This window comes from Trachurus japonicus, chromosome 13, assembly GCF_045865225.1.
Source record: "Trachurus japonicus isolate A0001 chromosome 13, Traja_1.0".
NCBI lineage: Eukaryota > Metazoa > Chordata > Actinopteri > Carangiformes > Carangidae > Trachurus > Trachurus japonicus.
The window spans coordinates 12885805-12910845 of record NC_140919.1 but is presented as its reverse complement, the minus strand read 5'-3'; the positions used below and the strand labels follow the sequence as shown (position 1 = coordinate 12910845).

Here is a 25041-nt window from a genome sequence, read left to right as displayed (position 1 = left end):
TTTACCTTTATTTTGGCGCACATCTGGCGATATGGTTTCAACATCATTTTGTCTTTTAAAGGAACGGTATTTATGAATCTTTACGATTAATTAATTGGGTCGTTTAATATCACGATTAATTGTGAAAACGAGTAATCGTGACATCCCTAATTTCAGGATAAGAAGTTCCAGCTCTGTCTTTGATGTCACCTCTGTACTGATCATAAGAAGAGAAAATGTTTTGATAACTTCCCAGCAATGCTACAATGTGGCATGTGTGGTTTCTTTTTTGTATGTGCAGGGGAAAAGAGTGGCGATGATGACCATAAAAAGACAGAAAGCACAGGCTTTGTAAGCCCAGAAATCTGAATGGGCTAAAAAAGACAGCTTACCATTTCATTCCTGTCTCTAGCATGAGGCTCCATTAAGACCCAGACTCATTCCAAATATAATCTACTGGCACAAGAAAAGATCTGTCTGAAAGATGAGCTTCAGCAGAGATGGTACCAGACATTCGGCACCATGCTGGTTTAGGTTCAGTGGGCAAATTTAAGCCTGGCGCCAGCGACTCAGACACATGTGCTGCTGCTGCACCTGAAGGGCAGAGATAAGTAACTTTTCCCCCGTGGAGTCGACCGACACCCTTACGAAGGCAGATGAACCATGGTTTGGGGTGTGCGAACTTTGCCATAAACGTGACACAAACAAGAATGTGACAAAGTGTGACGAGAGCTAATATGGGAGACGGTGCTCATTTTTTCTACAGTAACGTAGATACTGTAAATGTTGTAAAGGTTGTTCGACTTCCCTTTATAGTCCAGTAATTTTAAGCCAAAAAAGGGGTCAACGTTGAACAAATTGCAACAGAAGCAAACTCAACTGATTTTGTATCCTCAACATGTCCTGAGTGAGGGAAAAAAAGCCCAGAAGAATCCCATTAGGGGAAAGTTTAGAAAAAGACCCAAATATAGCCCATTCATACGCCTACAGTATTAATTATCTTTCTCACATGAATAGGGTAAAATTTTTAACCTTTAGATATCTCCATGAAAATTGCTGAGTTGATTACTTACATTAAGACAAACAAAAAATGTATTACAAGTTCTTTGAAATTCTTTGTTAATATGAGCAAATTTGCATACATTTCCATAAATTCCATCGTTTTGACGGCACATGTATATATAAAGGTGCTGTGGTGGTACCACCTTGACAATTGGTATGAGTTGACTCCATCGGTCAACCGACAAGAAACCACTTTAAATTTCAAGATGACTGCAATTTTTCAAGATGACCGCCACCACCTTAGTAGAGCAGGTATGACATGGCATGATATGGCATTTTCACGTTTAATGATATATAGAGAGATATTTGTGAAAGGGGGGTGGAGAGATGGAAGGACTTGCAGCAAAGGACGTGGACTGGATTTGAATCCATCGCTGCGGGAAGCACTCGTTTTACATGGTAGCCTCAGCGCCCTAGCTCATTAAAGCTACAGTTGGTAAGTTGACAAAAGTGAAAGTAAACACAGGTCCCTTTATGAACCTCCGGAGTCAACTCATTCCAGTTTTCATGTTGGTACCACCACAGCACCTTCACATGTGCCGTCAAAACGGTGGAATCTATGCAAATGTATGCAAATTTGCTCATGTTAACAGAGAATTTCAAAAAACTTGTTTTGATTGTCTTAAAGCAGAAGTAAGCGATCCGGTCGTTCTTGTCAGCCGATGGAGTTAGCAGCCCCCGCCCTCGTCATGGATCTATTGGTCCTCGTCCCTACCTCACCACATTCATGCGCATCCCTTGGCTACACATGCAGCCCTTCATGCCGTTCTCTCTCCTCATTGGATAAAGGTTGTAGGATACAAGGAAGCATACAAGAAGTTTTCTCCTCGGCTTACAGCAGAGCAGAGTGACTGACAGACCCGTGTTTCGGACCAAACACTCTATATAAGTGATTCCCGTCGGAAGATATAACTATTTAAGACTTATATTAACACAAATATTCCGCTTACTTCTGCTTTAATGTAATTAATCAACTCAGTAATTTTCATGGAGATATCTAAAGGTTAAAAATTTTACCCTATTCATGTGAGAAAAATAATTAATAGGCATATGAATGGGCTATATTTGGGTCTTTTTTCAAAACTTCCCCCTAATGGGATTCTTCAGGGCTTCTTTTTCCCTCACTCAGGACATGTTGAGGATACAAAATCACTTGAGTTTGCTTCTGTTGCAATTTGTTCAACCTTTTTTCATAAAATGACGGGACTATTAGTCAGACTGAAGAACATGTAGCAGGCACTGTGAAGATGGACTGACACCAAGATGGAGGCACGTAAAATAAAAAATAAAAACAAGACAAGGAATGTACGGGTGCTGTAACAAGTCTGCCCTGTATGGAGACGGTGTATTTGTCACAGGAAGCCAACCAAAAGCAGGTATGCATGGTAAATTAAAGGTGGAACTGCATCAGTACACGGGAGTTCAGCCGAGTCAGATCATGTGAATTTCATGACTACACAAACCAGATAATAAGTAATTACACTCACACATTCATGTCGTTAATGCCCAGCTTGCCGTGGAAATGTTTCCCGACATCGCAGCCGAACCACACCGCCTGGGAAAACAAGAAAGACAGTCGAATTTGCACAGACAGTTAAGCCAAGGTCACATTTTTCTTTGGTCTGCATACTCGTGTCCACAAGTATGAAAGTATTTGTCCCAACTGACCTCTCCCTCCTTGATGGAGTCGGCCGCAGCCTTTTTAAGCAGCTGAATGGGCTGGTTGTTGTACAGAGTGCTGCGGCCCGCGACCATGTTGCCGAGGAACTCGACGCTGTAGAGCTTCCCGTACGGGTTCTGGGGTCGAGGGTCGTTCACAAGGCAGACCTGACGACAGGGGGAAAGTCGCAGCGCAAACATTTAGCAAAAAGGGTTCGGTAACGTAATTGCTATAGAACGAATCGCCTTGTTGTTTACAACTACTTCCGGGTAGAAAACCAGCATGAATACAATGGTGACAGACGAGAGTTTCGCGATATATATATCTCATTTTTCATGTCACTATATCACCGTTTAGACTAATCTGGTGTTTGTAAAGTTTATAAAACCAATTACTGGACAGACATTACTATTTCTGTGTGCACGTTTTTGTAATTAGTCATGGTTGTCATAGATTAGCCGGGCTAACGGTTAGCTACCTGTTTAATAACTCAGTGACTCAATAAACAGTCCATGAAAAAATATTTTCTCCAGCAGACATCTTAGTTACAACATGACTGAGCTAACTGGAGTAGTTTCATGTCGTGTCCGACAACGGGAGGGTTTTAACAGCTGAAGTCCTGATGTTAGCTTAGCTACCGCCGTTAGCTGTTCCTGTCAGCTGCAGCCACTGATGCTTTCTAGACACTGTGATTCCCCCAAAACTGAATAAATACCACACATAGCAACACACAGAAATAGTAACGTTTCTTCAATCATTTCAGATTTGTCTAAACGGTGATAGTAGGGCGTGAAAAATATGATACAGTATATATAGCTAAACTCTCGTTCGTTACTACTGTTCTCATTCAAATTACGTGCTGGTTTTCTACCCGGAAGTAGTTGTAAACAACAAGGCGAGTCGGTCTATTCTGTCGTGTCGTGTCGCGGTCGCGGCTCCACTTACTTTGTCCTGAATGTTGTATAGGGGTTTGACGTGCTGCCTGTAAAACTCCTGGGGGGTGAGGGGTCCCATGCGGTTGAAGTTCTTGTCCTTGTCCCTGTACTCCCAGCTGATGGTCTCCGGCGGGCTGCCTAGACAAACGCTGGCCACCCGGAACACCTGCACAAAACAACCACACACAGTTTGAACAAAAACGATCACAGACATCACAAATCTGGACTTTATGGTGAGAAAAAGTTTCATCAGTCAGTCAGTTAGTTCTTGTATCAAAAGCTCATGACACATTTCAAGGTGAAACCACAACAACCACTAATTCTCCATTAGAAAAAACCCTAACCCAGCTCTGGAAAAAGAGACCTGAATCAGCTTCTCTACATGTTTGGCAGACGTTCGATTCCAGTGTTTTTTGGAAACCAACACAAGCTCATCTCACTCTACTTACTGATTAGGTGATCACCTGAACCAAATCATATTTAATGAAGATTATAAAAGCCACTGCTGCGATTACAAATTGGGTCGTTGATTTCTGAACTCTTTTTAAGTTACAAATTGAGTGTTGTGTTGTATGAAAATGACAAATGAATGTGTTTTCTTTGTATTTTACCAGGTTTGAAAACATTTTTTTTGTCATTTTGACCAGTTATCATTTTCTGCCAATAAATAAATGCTCAAACATTTCAAATTTGAGAAAATGTTGTGAGTAGTTAATAGAATAAAACAAAAATGTTCATTTTACTCAAACAGAAACCTATAGTAAAAAAAAAACAAGAGAAACTGGTCATTTTTCCCAGAGCTGTATATTGTTTAGGATTGTTCGATTATACCACTTTTTTTCAGACCGAATATGAGTACGAGTACTCACCAATACCGAGTACCAATCCAATTGTACTTTTTATATGACAAAAATTTCAATTGACACAATGACAGATCATTTTGAACAGCGGCGGTACTTTGAAGTAAGGCCGTATCGGCCCGATATCGATACTCGCCCATCCCTAATATTGTTATTGTTCAATTGTTGTTAATACAAAAAGACAGACACTTATGTTACTGGCTGCTTTAAAGGGATAGTTCACCCAAAATTGAACAATTTCTCATGTTGGGGCTTCAATACAAGAGGGACATTACAGACAAGCAGTATGGAGGTATTTGGATGTTTTTTGGTGTGTCTTTTTGGACGAAGAAAAGTGAGCTTTGCGATTCAAACTAAGTGTAACATTTGCTCTTGCTCGTCTTTAGGTAAAGATTGCAAATCCAATTTACCACTGATATTCTTCCCTTCAGACACCTCTTCGATGCTTGGGCCTCTCTCAAATCTCCCTACGTTTACCTCTTCTACATCGCTCCTCTCCCGGCTTGACATCTCCCTTCATTTTCCCCCGTTTGCACCCCACACCCTCCCCCCCCCCTCTTCCCCCCATGTGTGTCTTCCTGCGGCGCTCAAGTTCAGACTGAGTTCCTGTGGACTAAATCGGGTTGTTTGGACTGGGCCATCTGTCAATCTGGCCCTTCTAACCTCCGATATACAGTAGTTATCTCAGGAATTTCCCCCGTTTTTTTTACTTGTCACCTCTCCCATCCTCTGTTCTCATGTCCCAGGACTCCGCAGATGCTTTTCCTACTATATATAATTAAAACAGGAGAGAGCCACAAGAAGCGCGATTACATAGTGAAGCATTGGTTTGACAAAAAGCAGACGCAACAGTGTGTGTATTGTCCGAACTGTGAACAGGATTAATGTTGATACATTACATTAGAGCTTTCACTATGGGTGTCACAACTAACAACTTCAACCTACTATTTTTATTGACTGCTTCTTCTGATATTCAGACAAATTAAAACGTCTGTGTGGCTGAATGTAGAGCCGACGGGGGGGGGGGGGGGTTTGGGATTATTTTTGGCGCAGCCTGGAGAAATATAGCAGCCATGGCAGCAGTTTCCCATGCTTAGTCAACACATATTAAACACTCCCGACATAAAGATGACATTCTTGCTTTTGGGGTCGGTTAATACTGAGCCAACTGAGGCCACTTTTCTCACCCCAAACATCTCAACAGGCACATGCTCGCACAGAAACAAACACACACACACAAAAAAAATTCATAAATACAGGCCCCGGCTTCTACAAACAAACAATCTGCTTCTTCATCACACAAATACATAAAAGTCACAAAAGTACAGACACACACAAAAATACACACATGTGCCGAGTCAACAAAGGCATCTGTTCAACCTCTCACCCACCCGAGAGCCATCTTCCTCCTAATTTAACCACTTTGTTTAGACTGCGCTGTGTGCAAGATGACATGCCAAGGTGTCCACCCCTCTTGTCTGGTCTGTGTTTGCCCAGATGCCCCGAGCACCTTCACAAGACATCTCTACTGCCCCCGCCACCCCAACCCCACCCCACTACAACCTTTTCCCTTCATTCCTCTTTTTTTTTTGTTTCTTTCATCCAAGAACAACTCTGCTCTACCTCCAATTTTAAACATTTCCACTCGCTTTACAGTTCTTCTTTCAGATGCCCCGCTAGGGATGTCACGATAATAGATTAGTTCGGTACGATTATTGTCAGAGAAATTATCACGATTATATGCATTAATTGATTTCACAACACTATTAATGTGCAAACTCATATACAGTTAAAATATACATTACTAATTATAAAATATTTTATCTATTAAAATATGACCATTTATTAATCCCCCAGGGGAAGTGTTTGAAATATTCAAGTCATTAATTGTCGTCAATACCAAATGTTTAAGTTAATTTAATCTTTTTTTTAAAATTACAAATGACACTCTAGCATTTACCAATTCAATGCTACGTTAGGTAAATGGACCAGTATCTGTGTATTTACCTTTACTTTGGCGCACATCTGCCGACACAGTTCAGACATGATCTTTTTTTGGAAAATGACGGTATTTAGGAATCTTTACAATCAATTAATTGTGGCGTTTAATACCGCGATTAATTGTGAAAACAAGTAATTGTGACATCCCTAATGCAGTATGGTTGAAACCTTAAGCTGAAAGTTGCACTGTAAGTAAGTATCTCCCTAAATGTGCCCACTCACCCCCCCACCCTAGGCAAGGCAAATTAAGTAGGTGTGAGGGGAAAGCCTGGGCTGACAGGGAGAACTCTGTCAGAGGATAAACAAGCGACGCGACAACAGAGCAGGATCAATATTGAAACACCTGCCGCCTCAACGACAGATACATGAGTGACAGACGAGGAGGGGAAAAGGTGAGAGAGGTACAGAGAGGTGGAAAGGAAGGGTAGGCTGACAAAAAAAACGGTATAATAATGAACTAGTAGACACTTACAAAGCACTCAGAGCATCAAAACATGTAATTGATGAATCCTGATCGTACTTAAAGGGATAGTTCAACATTTTGGCGAATTGGCCCATTGCCATAATCCCTATAGTATAGCAGTAGGTTCAATACCTTTAATTGTTGGTGCAAGCTGTTTTTAGAACGGCGGAGCAGAGCCCCGAGCTGCTCAGAGCTACGCTACGGAGGCTCATGGGATTTCTTGGTTTCCCTCATCAAACTCATCAAATACACAATCCAACAACTCCAAAACGCTCTGGTGGACAAGTTGTGACCTGCGCATTCACCACGCTATGAGATAATAACAGAACGTTACCAGACAGAGTTGTTTTAGAGGGAAATTCATGCAAAACTGCTGATGCGTGTTCCCGTCGGGAGCAGTTTTTCGGCAAACAGTCTCTGCATTTGCCTCGAAAACAACTGTTGGATTGTGTATTTGATGAGTTTGATGAGGGAAACCAAGAAATCCCATTAGCCTCCGTTGCGTAGCTCTGAGCAGCTCGCGGCTCTGCTCCGCCATTTTAAAAAATAGCTTGCACCATCGACAATTAAAGGTAATAAACCTATAATATAATAATCCCTTTAATTATGGTAATATCTTAAGTTCGAAGGCAATCTCATTCATATATTAATATTCTGAAGATTTTAAGAGCCAGCTATTGCGACCGATTCTGAAGGAGTTTGTCAACAGACAACTCATCAGTGTGCAGATGAAGGTCCACCCAGGAGGCCATGACACAGAGAGAGTTTGCGTGTCTTGCTGTAAACAAAGCCAACTGCCTGAATGATATTGGGGCTGACGGCGGCTAATGTTGGACAGCATCTGTGCTCCAGTGTGTTGACGACCTGGCAACCCTCTGCATGTTTATTAGTTTTGCTCAACCCAAACAAACATCACCTGGAGTTAGGAGTGAGACTAACACATACAGTAAGCAGACCAAGCCGATGGCAATACACTTGAATATATATGTTCGTATGTAATCGGGTAATGTGATGGAAGGACGATACACCTTGAGTTAAGCTTCCCTTCGTTCCTGGGCTGACTGTGTGGTCCACAGACAGCACTGACACTGTACAAACACTGCATACTGTACTTTCATTGCATGCAGTGGAAATCTTAGCCACACTGCTGAAGCCATTTGAAGCTCTGCTTTAGAAGTCTTTGTCTTATTTTCCTCTCTTTGAGACCCTCATTTGGGAAATACCTCAGTTTGTCTCGTGTATATGTTTGTCTATTTTGTTTAGGGTTTGTTTTGCTTTGTGAATATACTATACCTATGAAGTACAAAAACGCAAAGAGAATGAAATGACTGATTATGCATGTGAAGGCAAGAAACTTTGCAAGAAAGTATTAAAAAAGTAAGTCTTTGTCCAAAAAAAAAAAAAAAATCTATGAATTTAGACCTACCTCCATCTTTGGATAAAACTCAACAAACAAACACCTCTCTGGCTTTACTTCTCAAAAGTGAAGACACACAACATTTAATGCAGCTTGATGCATTCAAGGCATTTTAAAATAATTGGTATCTGAAGAGCAGCTTGCTTTTCTAGTCCAGTTAGGCGTTGAGAAGTGGTCGACTTATGGGTTCAATGAAACAACATGTGCACCTGTTACCAACTCAATCCTGCCTGATTACTGTAAGCGGAACCACGCACTTTGCTCATTTACCATTTACAGTAAATGTGACCAATAAACTGGAGCTTTAAATGTTTAATGGAACTAATTTTTGCTGTAAAATATTTGTTGCTAGGTTAATAAATAATGTAGGTCAACACATTCAAGACTCAATCAGGAACTGGCTCTCAGCCAGGTGATGCCGAATTGAGAGAAGTGGCTCATTACCGCTCGGAAGTGAATTTATAACTGTTGTCTAGAAGCCAGGCTTGTGAACATAAGCAAATGACACCATGCAAACAGTTTGGATAAAAATGAGCGAGGTTTTGATTAAACTTCCATGTTTTGTAAACATGCAACACATGTGGTTATTGTTAAATTCCAACAATGGTGCAAAGAAATTCAGTGAGTGGACAACTGGCAGGACAATTCTTTCAACCCCTAACAATGACACATATGGAGGAACCCACCCACATCGAACAACAAATCAACCGAGCCAATAGCCGGCAGCGTCAAAGCTCCGAGTTGCAGCAGGAAAGTCCTTCTGCCTGTTGATGGCTGTCTCATAAATTTGTCTCTAGAATCACACTCTGTGTGTTCAGAGCCAAGACCAGAGCCGCACATGCTGCTTCTGATTCCATGACGCAATGGAGCATGGACGGGCTGCAGTTGTTGCGTGAGGGATACCATCTGTGTGGGTTTCATGTGTGTGAAGCCACCGCTACATGTATAGTTACCGATGTGCCTTTATTTTGGAGATTGTGTGTGTGTGTGTGTGTGTGTGTGTGTGTGTGTGTCCGTGTAAGTGATAGTAGAGCAGCGGCGACACACACCAGATACAGCATGAAAGAGAGAGACTGGCTTTGAAAGTTAAACTAATGCTCTCCATTTCGGTACAGCAGCGTATGGATACTGTCACCCAACAGTGTCTATAAAGGGAAACCCACACTGCACTGGACTACTTTACTCATTCATACTGCAGGTGCAGGTTAAAGGGATACGCCAACATTTTTTTGTTCGTGTCTTGCCTCACTCCCGAGTCCATGACAAGCAGACAGACACCATCCTTTCGACTGTGCGTGCAGTAACGAGGGAGATACGGGCAGAGCTGGTGCACCGCTAATTAGCTTAGCTCAAACGCTGGAAGTGTATGGGTAGTGTTAGCCTGCCTCCTACCCAAGCTGAAATCAGCAGTCAGAAGCTGATTTCATTTTAGCTTTAAACTCTGTAAATATATCACTTTATCGACGTTTCAAACATTTTTAGGTGAGAAAGTAGCTGTTTAGATCAGCAGTGTGTCGTTAATTTGTCTAAATACCAGCTGTTTACAATTTTGTTTGGACGAATTCGGCGCTATTCAAGCTAGCCGTTGTGACCAACGCACTTCTGGTTTCACAAAATAAAACACCTGTTGATCTTTACATACAGAAAACCATGACGATAGAATTTGTGCTTTTACTTTGAAATAGGAAGGTAACCTACCCTCGATGTAGCTAGCTTGAACCATAAAGCGTCTTTGCTTGAACCCTCCGTTTTGACCGATCTCGTCCCGTTACCGGCATTTGACCGCTCAAGATGCCTTACCGGAGAGTTTGGTCAGCTCTGAGACGAAGATCGGCCCACTGGTTTCCGTTTAGAGTTGCTGAAGAGTTTCTCTGATGACTTTAGGTGGAGGCAGGCTACCACTACCTACGCACTTCCAGCGTTTGAGCTAAGCTAATTAGCGGTGCGCCAGCTCTGCCCGTATCTCCCTTGTTACTGCACGCACAGTCAAAAGGATGGTGTCTATCTGCTGGTCATGGACTTGGGAGTGAGGCTAGACACGACAAAAAAAAAAATGTTGGCGTACCCTTTAAAGTGGGTTGTGCTTCTATTCTCGAGGTTTTCTGATGAATGTGAAGTGCTTAGTTTTTTTTTTTTTTTTACAAATGTGCCTAACCAGTGTTGGCAACAAAAGTAAAGATTCTTGACACGCAAAGAGATCCTTCTTAAAAAAAAAAAAAATCAAGCGCACCCCGGGTTTAAACAGTAAAGTGGAAGCAGAGAAGCTGACCCCAGTTGCCTGTCATGGGAGTGTGTGCGGGGCTGGCGTGATGAAGACCAGGGCGCAATCGCAGCCGCCACGTGGGTAGGGTGGACAGCATCACCTCCACACACTCCAAAGTAGGACTGACACGGCACTTTGATCCTGAGAAACACATGTGCACACACACATAGATGCAAAATGCATGTGAACAAGTGGAGGAAACACTAGTTTTCCCCACTTGTGAGAGTCTGAGAAAACCGACGACGTCAGCCTACAAACACTCATGAACAGCGTGACAGAATGTCCACATACGAGGATATGTACACATGGAAAGGAAAGACCTCGTCTGTAAAAATGACCTCTGTTAATTCATAAACCTCATGTGGACAAACAGCTCCTACAATAAAGTGCAACAATACCAAAACACACCGCAATAATCATAAAGCTCTTCACATCAATCTCGATTCACAGAGATAAAAGGTAACAGTGCCGTGCCGTTAACAGGCAGTGGAGGAAAATCCAACTCCATATTGTCATGACCACACAGCTTAGAGTGAGTGTTAAATAAAGAATGATGCAATTCCACAATAATTCAGGCATTTGTATGTTTTCAATTACACATACTTAAGTGGTGATTTAGATCAATTTTATGCCATGATTTTAAACATCTGCTAGTTAAAATACAAAAGAACAAAAACAAAACAGAGATCCAGTATAAAACTACTGTATTTTGAAATTATCTTAATGGGGTTATGGATGAATATCTGGTATCTATCTATATCTGGAATATCTTAGGCAGTATATACACAACCTGAACCTGATTTTAACAATATGCTCCTTTTATTCTAACGTAGTGCTGCTGTTATTTCTTGTCTACTTGCATTATTTGTCTGTGTGGCATTGTTGGTATTCTCTTATAATTCATCTTTTCGTTTGTAATGTAATTTTATGTGGCGGAAGCTTGAGACAAATATCCACATAAGGCGTTCAATAAAGTTAAAGAGACCCCGAGGAGTTTGCTTTTTGCTGTTGTAAAAGAGTCTCATAATAATGTAAATATGAATCTACATTACCCACTTGTTAATGGGTCCATTTTCAATAAATATATGGTTTTGTCTTTATAGTTATTTTGATATTATTTAGTGGTCGACTCGTCCAGCATTTCCTAGTTTCAGTTTCCTGGACGCTGCCCGGCGGGTCATGGGAATAACGCCGCCGGATCGCTAGTTGGCATCGTTTATGGTCGGAACTACGACGGTATCTGATCGTCTTCGACCTTCGAACTTTCATCCAATTACTTTCACTTTCGTCTGTCTTGCGCCGGTCCAAGAATTTCACTGTGCGCATGGAGGCTCATGGGAAATGTAGTGTGAAAACACTTTGCTTTCCGAAACTCTTCGTAGTCCCTTTAAACTAAACTTTAAACTAAACCACATTCTTGTATAATATATTCTTCATTAGGAGTTATTTTATTGGCCATTAGATTAATAATGCTTGCTTTCTGAACAAATTTTATGAGATGCATTTTTTTTTTTAACTCATTGAGTGCCGCGCTCCTTTCCAAAGTTTTAGTCAAGTGTACCGGCAAATTAGACCATATTTGACTTTTTATTTTAGAGCCATAGTGTATTCTATATTATTGCCACCAACACATACTGTGGCTCATTTGAAAGGTGTAACTTTATGCTTCAAATGACCACAAACCGTTTGTTTCTACGTGCCTCCGTTCCTGAGAAAACTCAAGCTAAACATGGCTGGGTTTCACCAAAATCCCTCCTTTTTTTCTAGAAAAGGAGATAGAGCGTCTTTTATGAAAGGTGCGCTGTTTGTGCCTGTCGCTCTTCTCACACTCGCATTTCTGGATCAAAGGGCTCGTATAAGATAAATATACACAACAATTGTTGTTCTATTCACAAAACCACCATCGGGGGCGGGGGGGGCGCCACTAAACAACAATAACACAGACGCACCGTGCCGTGTCACAGCCTCTCGCCGCGGAACGTGAGGCTCTGCCGGCCACAGCGGCTCGCGAACACCGGTCCCGCCGGTGGTCGCGGTCCGTCTGTGGTACGGGTCGGTGGTGCCGGTCTGCTTTGACCCAGAGACCATCAGATTTTACCGCGGGAGGACTTTGGGGAGGACACGGTGTTGCTCCAGATGAAGACCGGGCGGGACTGTCGGCTGAGAGCTTCCTGGTTCAGCTCCCAGCTGCTGCAGCCTCGCGGGTGAGAGCGGAGCAGCAGCGGAGCAGCTGCTGCATCCACATGCAGAACTCCGTTTGCAGAAGCTGAGTTATGATAAAAACTTCCAGATCATGAGCTGTCATGTGACTTTGATCGTCATCTATTTCAGTTCTCCTCGTCGTAGAGTCCCCAAATTTACATATAATGTGTATTAAAGTGTCTATTTTCATAATTTAAAAAAAAAGCAAAAAACGAAAAATTTCGTTTTTGGCACTCAACGCATGGGAACGAAAAACGAGAAATTACGTGGTTGGCACTCAATGAGTTAAACAATACAAGACAAAACAATACATAGACTTTCATGTGCAACTTTAAAGTGATCATAACGCAAACTTGAATTCTATTTGATTCATGATTCCAGAGCTGAGATTTGCAAAAAGAAGAGTAACAAAGTAAAGATTTAACTTGAACTCCGCACTAAAGCAGATTAGTCTCATTATTGCCTCCACCAAAGTTACCTTTTCACCCATATTATGTATGTTTGTGGACAGACAGGACAGTGTCCAGGGGGCGAAAAAACAACATTTTAGGGCGCATTCAGGCCACTTACTAAGAATTAGAATTGTTTCATATGAAGTCTGGTGCATGTTGTTGTCTTGCCATTGGTCTCGGTGGAGGTCTGCACTTTATGAGCACACTTCTGGTGAGCGAAGACCTTTTTAGACGCTGGTCAAATGTGCAACAATATCCTTGAAAGATTTGGCTCTTTACTCCGGTCGTTCTTTTGACATGACTGAATCCTCCATTTTCACTGGCCGTGACAGTGGTGTTTCACAAAACAAACCACTTCCAGGTGGACAAACAAACACGCCGACAACCCTCCGCCGCCGCCGCCGCCACCACCACTCTGTCATGCAGTGCAGTGGGAGTCGTGTTGCACAACATATGTTTGTGCGTGTGTACAACTTTGTGTGTGTATGTAGGGATGGAGGCCACTGTGAGCAGGGTAAATACAGGAATCTTGAAGTTAATTTTAATACCTTTTTAAGACTTTCTCAATATTTTTCAATATAATATATATATAATATTCACCGCCACTCAAGCTGTAACCATTTACATCAGTGACACTTTTAACTTAACCGTTTTAGTTTGTGATAAAGCCTATAGACCACTATGATACAACAGTATTTAAAATAGGCTAGAATAATAAATCAAAAGGCGAAGTTCTCAAATCAAAAAAAACAACAAAAAAAACATTGCTCTACTCAACAACAATTTTCTTTTCTTTTTTATGTACCGGTTCATCTTTGTTTTTTAATAAAATGAATAAATTCACACACTTTTACTATGTTTTTTAGGACTCAAACTCTTGGACAGCTAATAAAGTCGTGAAAAGACTTTTTTTAAATACTTTTTAAGGGTCTTAATTTCCCCAAAATTGATTTATTATCACCTTTTAATACTTTTCAAGACCCCGCGGATACCCTGGTGAGATACGGGCGACTGTTTAAACAAGCAGCCAGCCAGCAGTACAATACAACCAAACAGCTGACAACAAAGGCTGCTTAACCAGACGGCCTGTACTGTGTGCAATCATCTCAATAGGAGGCTGATTGACTGACCGGCCCCTCATACAGTACAGTTCACACACACACAGGAAGCAGGAAGAAAAGAGCTCGTACTGTATGAATACAGTACGCACGAGACACAGTGTTACCTGTCCAGACCACAAAGAGGCACATGACTGTATTTGCGCTGCACATGATGTAAACACACATAATAGTATGAATGACGCTGCATTATGTCTGTTTAGATGTGAAAGTGTTTGTTTACAGGTTCATGTTTCGCTTCCCTGTTCCTGATGCTGTGTGTGAGAGAGACAGCTCTTGTTCCATAAACAAGATCACTATCTTTAACATGCGGGGACATCTGGGGCGGTGTGTGGCTGTTTTATTTTTTATTTTATTTTAATTTTTTTAATTCATTACTCTGCTTTTCACATTGTCCAGAGATGACATCCACATGTTACACTTATAATCAAGTGAATTTACCGTGTCCAATATTGTCAACCATGTATAATAAAATAAATGTTCCCATGCATGCACAGGTATATTCAGCATGTTCTGCTATTAATTATTTAGAGTGTGGAAGCCAGGCAGAATTGCTAAAAATGAGTCAGCATTAATGACAAATGACAGATGATGATGGAAGATTTGACACTTATCACTAAGCTGAAATGAAAAGTCTCGGTATGTGTACACAATGCTGCCACCTGTCGCTTCAACTGAATAAAGCCTTCTTCAAATGAAAACTACAAAAAAAGCTAGACACTAACACTAACAGTAAAATATATAATGGCAGCCTTGTCCATTTACCATCAATATTCAAATTTACATTATTTAATTTCCTGGTGCAGCTGAAAATAAAGAATAGTTTTGGAATTCATGTATTTTTACCTCCTTCAGTAACCAAACACAGTTTTAGTTATATTTTCTTTTTACCGTGGGGATATTATGAAACAATTAATTGTAGATTATTGAGTGTAGGTGTGGTGTAGCTTTTTAAATAATAATTAAAAACAGTATGAAATGTGTCTCTCCTATTCAGGTTGTGAAACACTTGCACTTACTGAATGAGTTGTACTTGTCACAGCCTTACGAAGCATCACTACATCATTACTATTTGTTGCATCTCTTCAACGTCCACCATTCATTAACAGATTAAGACTGAACCAACGAACACATCATTGTTGCCTCTCATTCCCATTGTGGTTCGTCACCTCAGGCTCGTACTGTAACTATTATTTAATAGCCCCCTCTTCTGGTAAAAACGGAGCAATGTAACAAAGCTAAACGAGCTCCAAAAGCCTTGACACCAGTAGGAACTCTTTTATGCTTCCCTGATGGACGGACGGACGGACGGACGGACGGACGGACGGACGGACAGACAGACAGACAGACGGACAGACAGACAGACAGACAGACAGACAGATAGATAGATAGATAGATACTTTTATTGTAATTGTCACTTTCACAACAACGAAATTGAAAGTGCATCTCCTGCAGTGCATGGATAACAAGGTTAAGCAAATTAGGCTGGTGACAGACCAAAACTGACAGCAGCATTGAAGACAACTCTTTGACGCACATGCAAACACAATGGTCATATTATAGTCCTTTGCTTTGTTTTGTTTTTTTCATTGAGAGGCTCTGAAGTTTGAATGGGTGTGGTGAATGAATAAGAGGTGACTGAACAGTTAACACCTGCCTACAAGGTAAACAAGTTGCTGAGAGATTTTTGGCCACTTTTTTTTTCCCCCACTTTGATAAACAGCCGCCATAAAGTTCTGTTTTTTAAAGGGAAACTATGCAAGTCCGCTGTTTCGGTTACGCTTTTCTCGCCCATGTGCATTTGTTTACAATGAAGCCGGCAAAAAAATCAATCAATGGAGCGGTGGATAACGTTACATAACATATACGATGTTACAGCGTGTGTGTTTGTGTATAGTCTTAACCGTCATGAACAAAAGATTACAGGTTATGGAGCACGTTTCAGTTGCAAGGTTGGTTTTCAGCCGTGAGACACCAGGTGAAGACAGAGAGCCTCCATTCTCACTCGTAACAAGTCACAAGTCATGTAGTTAACTATCACAACTAGTCAGGAGCTTTTTAATCAAGGTAAAAATGTAGCATAGCCACGGGAGAAATCCTGCTCAGTTCCTCTTTAAACCACAGGGCCGACAACATATCTGTTTAATGTTCAATGGCAATAAAGGAAATGTCCATCCCTCATCCTAATATCAATACTAGAGACACCCAGTACTTCCTTAATTTGTCTAAGAAACATTACACAGCACCAGCTGCAGGGTCTGTGTTTGATCAATCAGCGATTTTCGACACTGCAAACTCTGCAATGTCAGTTCCTTAACCTTTGGAAAGTACCAAAGCACCAACTCTAATCCCCAGACCAATGATCTTTTCGTCTCCTGGAATTCACCGTACTCAAACTAAAATTAGTCCATAGTTGCGCCAGTCAAACGCAGTTCCCAGTTCCTCAAATGGTTCTGCTTGTGGTGTAAATGCCTTATATAAAATATGACCACAAGAAAAAGCTGTGTGTCTCACCTCCTCTATCATGGTGTCCAGCGCCTCAGAGAGTTCAGCTTTAGTGGCGTCGCTTGCCACCATGTTCCTCAGTCGTAGGCAGTATTCTCTCAGCTGTAACACACAGTGAGACGACAACAACAACAGTCAACATCGCCTCAGCAATAAGATGACTTACTGGTACTGTACAGGGTTCCCACTCTTTTCTTGAAATCATTTTCCAGCACTTTTTTCCAGGACATTTTCAGCTGCTACAGTCTGACAGACATCACGCCAACACATCCTCGGCCCCATTCATGCTTTGGAGAAGTCTTTTTGACAGTTGTAGCTTATTTTGTACATTTAACCAGTTTGTTTCTATGTTTATTCCTCTCTCTCTCATTCTCTCTCCCAGAAGTCTGATTTAAAGATGTGCAGCCTGTGGCTCCAACTCATCTATGACATAATATCTTACATGCTTAGAAATTAAGACAATTTTATCATAGAACAACGCAAAAACATGTTGTTTTTGTTTTTAAACCACACCTACAACAGTTCTCTGTCACTATCTGTCTGTCCTTCATCAGAGAAGACAACAGGTCCAATACTGGAAAGACTCATCAACTCAATGTCAATAGTTTTCTTGCTATCCACAAGTTTCCGAACGGCATCTATGGTCAAAACCGGAAGCCAGTTTTGCCGGTTTGGTGGAATTGTACGTTTACGTTTCCATGGTTTTCAGTCGTTGTCATGGATCTATTAATGCTGGATTTTAACACGGATGTCAATTTGTTTGATATCCATTGTTAAAAGCTGGTGTGATGATCCATGTGTTTTACAGATTTTCATTGAAAAAAAAAAAAAGAAAAAAGAAAAAAGAAATCCATGCATTTACCGCGACTACCAAAACCATGGAAACGTAAACATAAAATTCCACCGGAAGAGCAAAACCGGCAAAACCGGCTTACGTTTTTGACGTTCGGAAAAAGGTGGATAGGATTGGGAAAGAAATCCTTGGTGGGGGCCTGATGGTGTCATGATGTGATAAATAATTTTCCAGGACAACTCAAAGCTTTTCCAGGACATTTGACTATTTTTCCATGTGTTTTCCAGGTTTTCCAGATTTTTCGGGACACGTGGGAACCCTGTGGTACTGTATGTGAACTTGATTGAATTAGTTTAAACAGGAGGGAATGTGTTAAAGGCACCTTATGATTGAGGATGTCATTCATTCTACGCGAGGCCTCTGAGCTGTGTGACTCTGGAAAGCATTTCTTTGGAATGACGCCGTACTTTTCTAGGAGATAAGGACACAAGGAAACAACATATAAACACAATCAGATAACGCTGATGATGATGATCCAGCCAGTTGCTATACTATACGGTGTTATCATGATGATGAGCACTGACCGATGAGGTTGACCAACATGTCCCACTGTCCTCCGTCGTTGGTTGGATTGGAGAGCAGGAACTGGACGAGGCGTCCGTCCACTGGCTCCTTCCTCTGTGCCGTCTCCACGCAGGCCTGGAGGAAGTAGTAGCAACGCTCAACCTGCGGAAAACGAGAACAAAGACAAAACCAGACACGTGATCTGTAAATACAAGGGAGAACAACAACTGAGAAGAGTTCCCATCAGATAGTGGTGCGACCTCTTGTATCATTGTGTGCTGCAGACTTGAGTAAAACAAAAATAAGGGATTAAGATTTGATAATACATGCATTCATCGATTATTAGGCTAAATTACAGTAATTGACAGGGTTGGAAATATGCAACTTTGTGAATGAAATCACTATAAATGTAGCTTGGAAAGGATATTTCAAGTCATTTGAATGATTAGTGCTTAGCATTTAGAGATAAGACGGACTTACACCACTTCACCTCTGATGTGGTGTAGAGTGGCAGGTCGGCGGGAATATGGGGGGTGGGTAGTTTGACATTTACTGCTTCCTTGTTCAGAGCTACTATTACTGTTACTGTGAGTGCCCTTGCACGACAATTTCCGTCAAAAGAAAATGTCCTCAGCAATTATGGTGCAGCTACAATCTGTCTAAATGCTGGAGAAAAAGACACAAGGCCAAAGAGAGATTTATAAAAATAAAAAAAAGTAAAGTGAGGTGTCACTGTGACGTCAGCCCGGGAAGAGCACTGACCACAAAACACAAAAGGGGGTTTTAGCTGGACAATGAATGCATAGTAGTAGAAGGCTGCATAACAACACTGTGCTAGTGCACATGCACATACAGACACACACATGGTGTCCTCAATGCAAACAACGAAAAAAATCAATTTACTAGAATGTTAAATAAATTAAAAAAAAAAAAAAAGCACACATAAATTTACAATGGCGGAGTATAACCACACGTTTTTAAACCCGTAAGGTGTGAACACAGATGTGCTTCTAAGCCGTACCTTGTCCCAGAAAAAGAGATAGGACTGACTGAACTCAAACTCCTCTATGTTAAATTTCTTCATGAAGGGAAGTCGCATGACGTTGAGGCACGAGAAGATCCAACATCTCCCTAGGGGACAGACAGAAGACAAAGACATTACAATGAGCATTACATTTGTTATTCAGGACTTGGTTGGTACATGTCGATACAAGCACTTGTAGTGTTGCTTGATCAATGTTTTTACTAGCACTCCTAAACCTGAAGGGCTGGTGTCACTTATTCATTAGAAATCCTCACTGAACAATTAGGAGTGGGAATCTTTTACTATCTCACGATTCGGTTCGATTATGAGTTTTGGGGCTACAATTCGATTCCAAATCGATTTTCGATTCCTAATGATTTCTGCTCCAGTCTATCGGTGTGCAAAGGATCCTCATGATCTACTCCAGTCTGCTTTGCAAGACAGACTGACTAAAGTGTCTTTTTCACATTTATTGAGTTTTAAACATTTATCCATGCTTAGATGGAATTGTTGAAACTGTTGCATAAAAGTAATATCACATATTACTTAAGTAACAAAATTAAAAACTGCCTCTTTATTTAAAAAAAAAAAAATAGTGCGTTAAACATGCTGCCTTTTAAATTCTAAGGAAATGGAGGCCGACAGCCAGGAGATTTGTTTCATTTTACGTGAAACGATTTTTTTTGGCACACCCCTATGAACAATAGCGTTGCACCTGACGAACAACTTTTATTAGCTGGTTTAGTCATTTCTCTGTTATCTGTCTGATCTGTGTGTGTGTGTGTGTGTGTGTGTGTGTGTGTGTGTGTGTGTGTGTGTGTGTGTGTGTGTGTGTGTGTGTGTGTGTGTGTGTGTGCGTGTGTGCGTGTAACTGCAACAATGCACTGCACCGTCCTCCAAACTCTCCTGCAGGTTAGAGCGATGCACGGGTTGGACAGACCCATCTGAGGAAATGTCATTATCTCTGTAGGTTTATTTCATTCATCGCTGAAATGAGTGGAAGGCAAGCCGGTCGTAGTTTCAGAGCAAGAGTTTGTTTTAAAATGTGCTTCTTGGGATGAGTTGTTGTCTTCAAGATGCAGACATTTGGTTTATTTTTGAGCCCCGAGTAAACGTTTGTAGCCTACACTACATCCACCAACACATAATGAGTGGTTCCAGCTGCACCACTCACCACGGCTGGGAGGCAGTGCAGTCGGTTTTACAAAACCAATTCTTGGCCAGGAAACAGGAAAAGAAGATATTATTACACTATAAACAGTCCTGCAGTGAGAACTTTGAAAATTGGCTAGTTGTAGTGACAACATAATGACCTGATAAGTGATAATAACTCATCATCCACGTTATTAATTCAAATGGTAACTTTGTGCAAATATGAATACAAAACTTAAAAATGACATGGTGCCAAACAGGTGAATGTAGCAGCATTGGAGAAAAGAAGAGAACTTGTCTTTTTTATGATTTCAATCTATGAATTTTTTGTACCTTATTTCCATTGTCTCTATTTGTTACTGATCACTTTATCTCACTCTATCTCCTCATTTTTGCTAATTTTGCTCATATAACGTTGATTATGTATGCACTTTATCTCCTTTTTTTTCTCTATGTTTATTTGTTAGCCATAGAAATTAGTGACAGTGGTGGAACTGACTGTATGTACAAGCCAATCGGCTTTGTTCCCTCCTTGCACCATCAAATATAAATGTGTGCTAAATAAATAAACCTAAACCTAAACCTAGAGATCAGATCAAAATATTTTTGGTTTCATAGTTAAGATAACACACATAGAAATATTATTATGGATAATGGAGGATCCTTGCGCTTATGTAAAAGACTCAAAGCTTTCCTTTTTTTCTCTCTCTCGCTCTCTCTTTTCTTTTGTCCTTTTATTCTGTGTCCTTGTCTTGTTTTGTATGATTGTTAGTTGTTTGGGATTTTGCTGTTTTTATGTTCAATACTGTAAGATTTGTATGGACTGTTTGGTAAATCTAAGTAAATAAATAAATTTTAAAAAGTTAATCGATGATGACGAGCACACAGTCTGTTATATGCTGTTGGTATCCACCTTTTTCTGAACGTCAAAAACGTAAGCCGGTTTTGCTCTTCCGGTGGAATTTTATGTTTACGTTTCCATGGTTTCGGTAGTCGTGGTAAATGCATGGATTTTTTTTTTTCCAATGAAAATCTGTAAAACGCATGGATCACACCAGCTTTTAACAGTGGATATCACCCAAATTGACATCCGTGTTAAAAGCCAGCGTTTAATAGATCCATGTGTTTACCGCAACTATGACAACGACTGAAAACCATGGAAACGCAAATGTAAAATTCCACCGGAAATGCAAAACCGGCTTCCAGGTTTTGACCATAGATGACGTTCGGAAACTTGTGGATATTCTTCAAAATGCTTTATGCTTTCACTCAGAGTTGTGAGCTAAGTGACGTTCAGTTCAGTTGTGCCGTTGAATGTTGCTGTGAGTTTTCGTTTAACACTTCTGCTGCATCTTGAATGTTGTCGTAATGTAAAACATGTCTTACCTGAGTTTTTCTGGTTGGTGATGGGCTTGCCCTCTGTGGGGATAGAGTGCTGGAAGATATGCACAGTATCCTGGACAGTCTGCCGGTGCAGACAAACCTCCAACGGGTCGATGCACGTGGACACGTTCTGGGCCAACAGGTAGCGTGGCTCGGCCCTCAGCCGCTTAATGAAGGTGGCTACCTTCTCCTGACTCAGACCTGGAGGACGCAGAAAGGGGAGAGGTTGAATAAACAATGAAATACAAGAAGAGGTCCTCACTTACACACCTATTGGAGCTCGATTTTCAACACCCTATCAGAAGTTTTCAAAATGGTGGTTCAACCAGATCCTGTAATAGCTGGACTCAGTGGCTGAGGGAAATCTTACAGCTCCTTAAACTTGAAAAGTTGAGATACACAGTATGTGGCTCCTCAGATAACTTTGAGAACATTTGGAAGCCATTCATGGACTATATTAGAAATAGGCTTTAATTCTCCTCTTTTCTTAATGCACCCCAGATGTAATGGACCTTTACTACTTAAAGCAGAAGTAAGTGATATATTTGTGTTAATATAAGTCTTAAATAGTTATATCTTCCGACAGCAATCACTTACATAGAGTGTTTGGTCTGAAACACGGGTCTGTCAGTCACTCTGCTCTGCTCTGAGCCGAGGAGAAAACTTTTCTCGTATCCTACAGTTTTTATCCAATGAGGAGAGAGAACGGCATGCAGGGCTGTGTGTGCAGCCAAGGGACGCCGTGAATGTGGCGACGTAGGGACGAGGACTGTTATGGTGCGTTCAAGGAAACTCGTATTTTTCCGACCGTGAAGTCGTACCAGTTCGATCTGGTACGAGTTCACCGGTCGGAAGTTACGAGTGGCCGTTATAGTGACTTTCACCGGTAAAACAGGTCGGAAAAACACGAGTGGGTTGCCTGGAACGCTACAAAGTCATAAGTTGTGACTTGAAGCTGTAATTTACGATTTCAAAAGCCTGCCTGGAACGCAGCATTAGCGAAAACGACCGGACCACTTACTTCTGCTTTAACATCATGTATACATTTGCCACATAGCCCACCATAATGTACTAATCTTTTTCTTTTCACGCAACTGCAATGTAAATGTTTGTCTGTTTTTTGTCGTTGTTTTTCTTATTGTTATGTCTATTTTTGTGTATGTTTTTTCGTGCACAGTCCCTTTATGTTGTGCTGTTAAACTTCTCTTGAAAAAACCAATAAAAATATTATGGGGAAAAAAAAAAAAAAAGAAATACAAGAAGAGGCAGAGAACTAAGTCCCAGGAAGACTTTCACAGCTGGACAGAACAACCGACGTCCACTGAAGGAAGAATCTCTGCCTACAGTGTAAATTACGATAACCCATCTGTGCACTTAAGGCATACACACACTTCCCACTTAAGATCTGATTTATGAGCAGCCATGCACTCAGATGTCACAATAATGCCTGGAAAACATCAGATCAATAGTCATAAAATAGCTGCACATCCTCTACTCTACTGAATACTTCAACTCTCTGGCACATCCTATAGCCAGCAGCATCCACACGGAAATGGATGATGGAGGGGAAAGGATGCTGTACACAGTAATAATGATTAGAGCTCTAATAAAGTCTCAAGCATGGACTGGATGGAAAAGGGAGAGACAGTGGCAGCAAACAAGGAAGCCATCAAGATTGCTTCTCTAGTGGTACTATAAGTGGCACAGAGGAGCTCAAGGCTACTATCGCTCATCTGGCTCCATCTGTGAGAGGAACACGCTGGAAAAGGACAGGAGGAAGGAGGGATATCAAACTGGCACTGGAGTGTGGTTTGTAATTCCATCAAATAATAGTGCAAAGCAATTAAACATTGGGGGGTGGGGGGTTGGGGGGGGTGGACATTGCCTAGTCATGCATGCTGCCTAGAGTTCGACCCCTCTCTCTCTCTCAGCTGCATTCTGTTATTTTCCATTGACACGAAGCTGAAATACACCGACCGCCACAGATTAGGCCTGTGTCAAACTTCATTAAAGGGAATAGTTCACCCAAAATTGAAATCTTACTCATTATATCTACTCACCCTCATGTCGACTACGAGTTATCCGGGGCTTCTCTGAGTTACAGGGGCTCTCGGCATAGCAGTGCATGTCCATATAGGCTAACGGTTGCAAATGGATACCAACTGTCTTCGCAACAAAAAGACACACCAAAAAACATCCAAATACCTCCATGCTGCTCGTATGTAATGTCCGTCTTGTATTGAAGCCCCAAAATGCGAAATTGTTCGGAAAAAAATTAAATAAGTCTATATTTCAAGCTTGTTTTGTAGTGGAAGCTTCTCGAAGCTCCTCTTCCCGATTTGTCAAATTTGGACGAACTGGGAAGAGGAGCTTTCGCTACAAACAAGCTTGAAAAATAGACTTCTTTAATTTTTTCGGGACAATTTGGTGTGTCTATTTGTTACGAAGACAGTTGGTATCCATTTGCAACCGTTATATGGACATGCACTGCTACGCCGACTTGCCGAGACCCCCTGTAACTCCGAGAAGCCACGGAGGACTCTGAAACTTCTCCCAGCCCTTAGTCGACATGAGGGTGAGTAGAGATAATGAGTGAAATTTAAATTTTGGGTGAACTATCCCTTTAACTGTCATGCCCTTTATTATCCAGGAGAAGACGAAGAAGAAAGCAAGCAAGCAAGCCTGAGGCGGAGAGATATTTTGAGAGCAGGCCTGCATGGACTCCTGTGGTCAGTGTTGAATTTTTTTTGACATTGATGAGTATGGACGGACAATGAGGGAGCAAGTAACTAGGCGATCGCAACAAGCACAGCATAAGAAGGGTGTGTGACGAAGAACAACACATACTACAAAAGAAGACAAGTTTTTTTTGTTTTTTTTTTATACCTAGGGGGTCTGGCATGTTATTCAACAAGTGAGGGCATGAATGGTGTGTGAACAGACATCAGACACAGTGAAGGGGTTTTCAATGGAGATGGGGGGCCAAGCACAGGATATATACTGTAAGCCATGCAGAGTGACTTGCAAATTTGCACATCACAGGTTACACAACTGGTTTTATTTTAGCTAAGCACTTTATTTATTATGCCCATCATCACTGCTGCTGCCCCATGTGCAAAAGGCTGAACTACAGCTGCTGGCGTGAAGCCTAATAGCAGTGGGCGCTCAGCAGACAATCACAGTCCAAAGAGTATTATGACGCCATCGG

At 41.3% G+C, this 25041-nt stretch overlaps 1 protein-coding gene across 1 annotated transcript in view; it reads right to left on the bottom strand.

Moving 5' to 3' along the window:
• The window catches only part of blmh (bleomycin hydrolase), a 35608-nt gene that overhangs the window by 9641 nt on the left and 926 nt on the right, over nucleotides 1–25041 (bottom strand). Inside the window, exons 2-9 of the mRNA XM_085794864.1 lie at nucleotides 21837–22034; nucleotides 19296–19405; nucleotides 18295–18436; nucleotides 18093–18181; nucleotides 16927–17019; nucleotides 3647–3802; nucleotides 2710–2868; nucleotides 2529–2596 (exon numbers count right to left, since the gene is read on the bottom strand). Coding sequence (XP_085650990.1) covers nucleotides 2529–2596; nucleotides 2710–2868; nucleotides 3647–3802; nucleotides 16927–17019; nucleotides 18093–18181; nucleotides 18295–18436; nucleotides 19296–19405; nucleotides 21837–22034 — 1015 coding nt within the window. The remainder of the gene's footprint in view (nucleotides 1–2528; nucleotides 2597–2709; nucleotides 2869–3646; nucleotides 3803–16926; nucleotides 17020–18092; nucleotides 18182–18294; nucleotides 18437–19295; nucleotides 19406–21836; nucleotides 22035–25041) is intronic.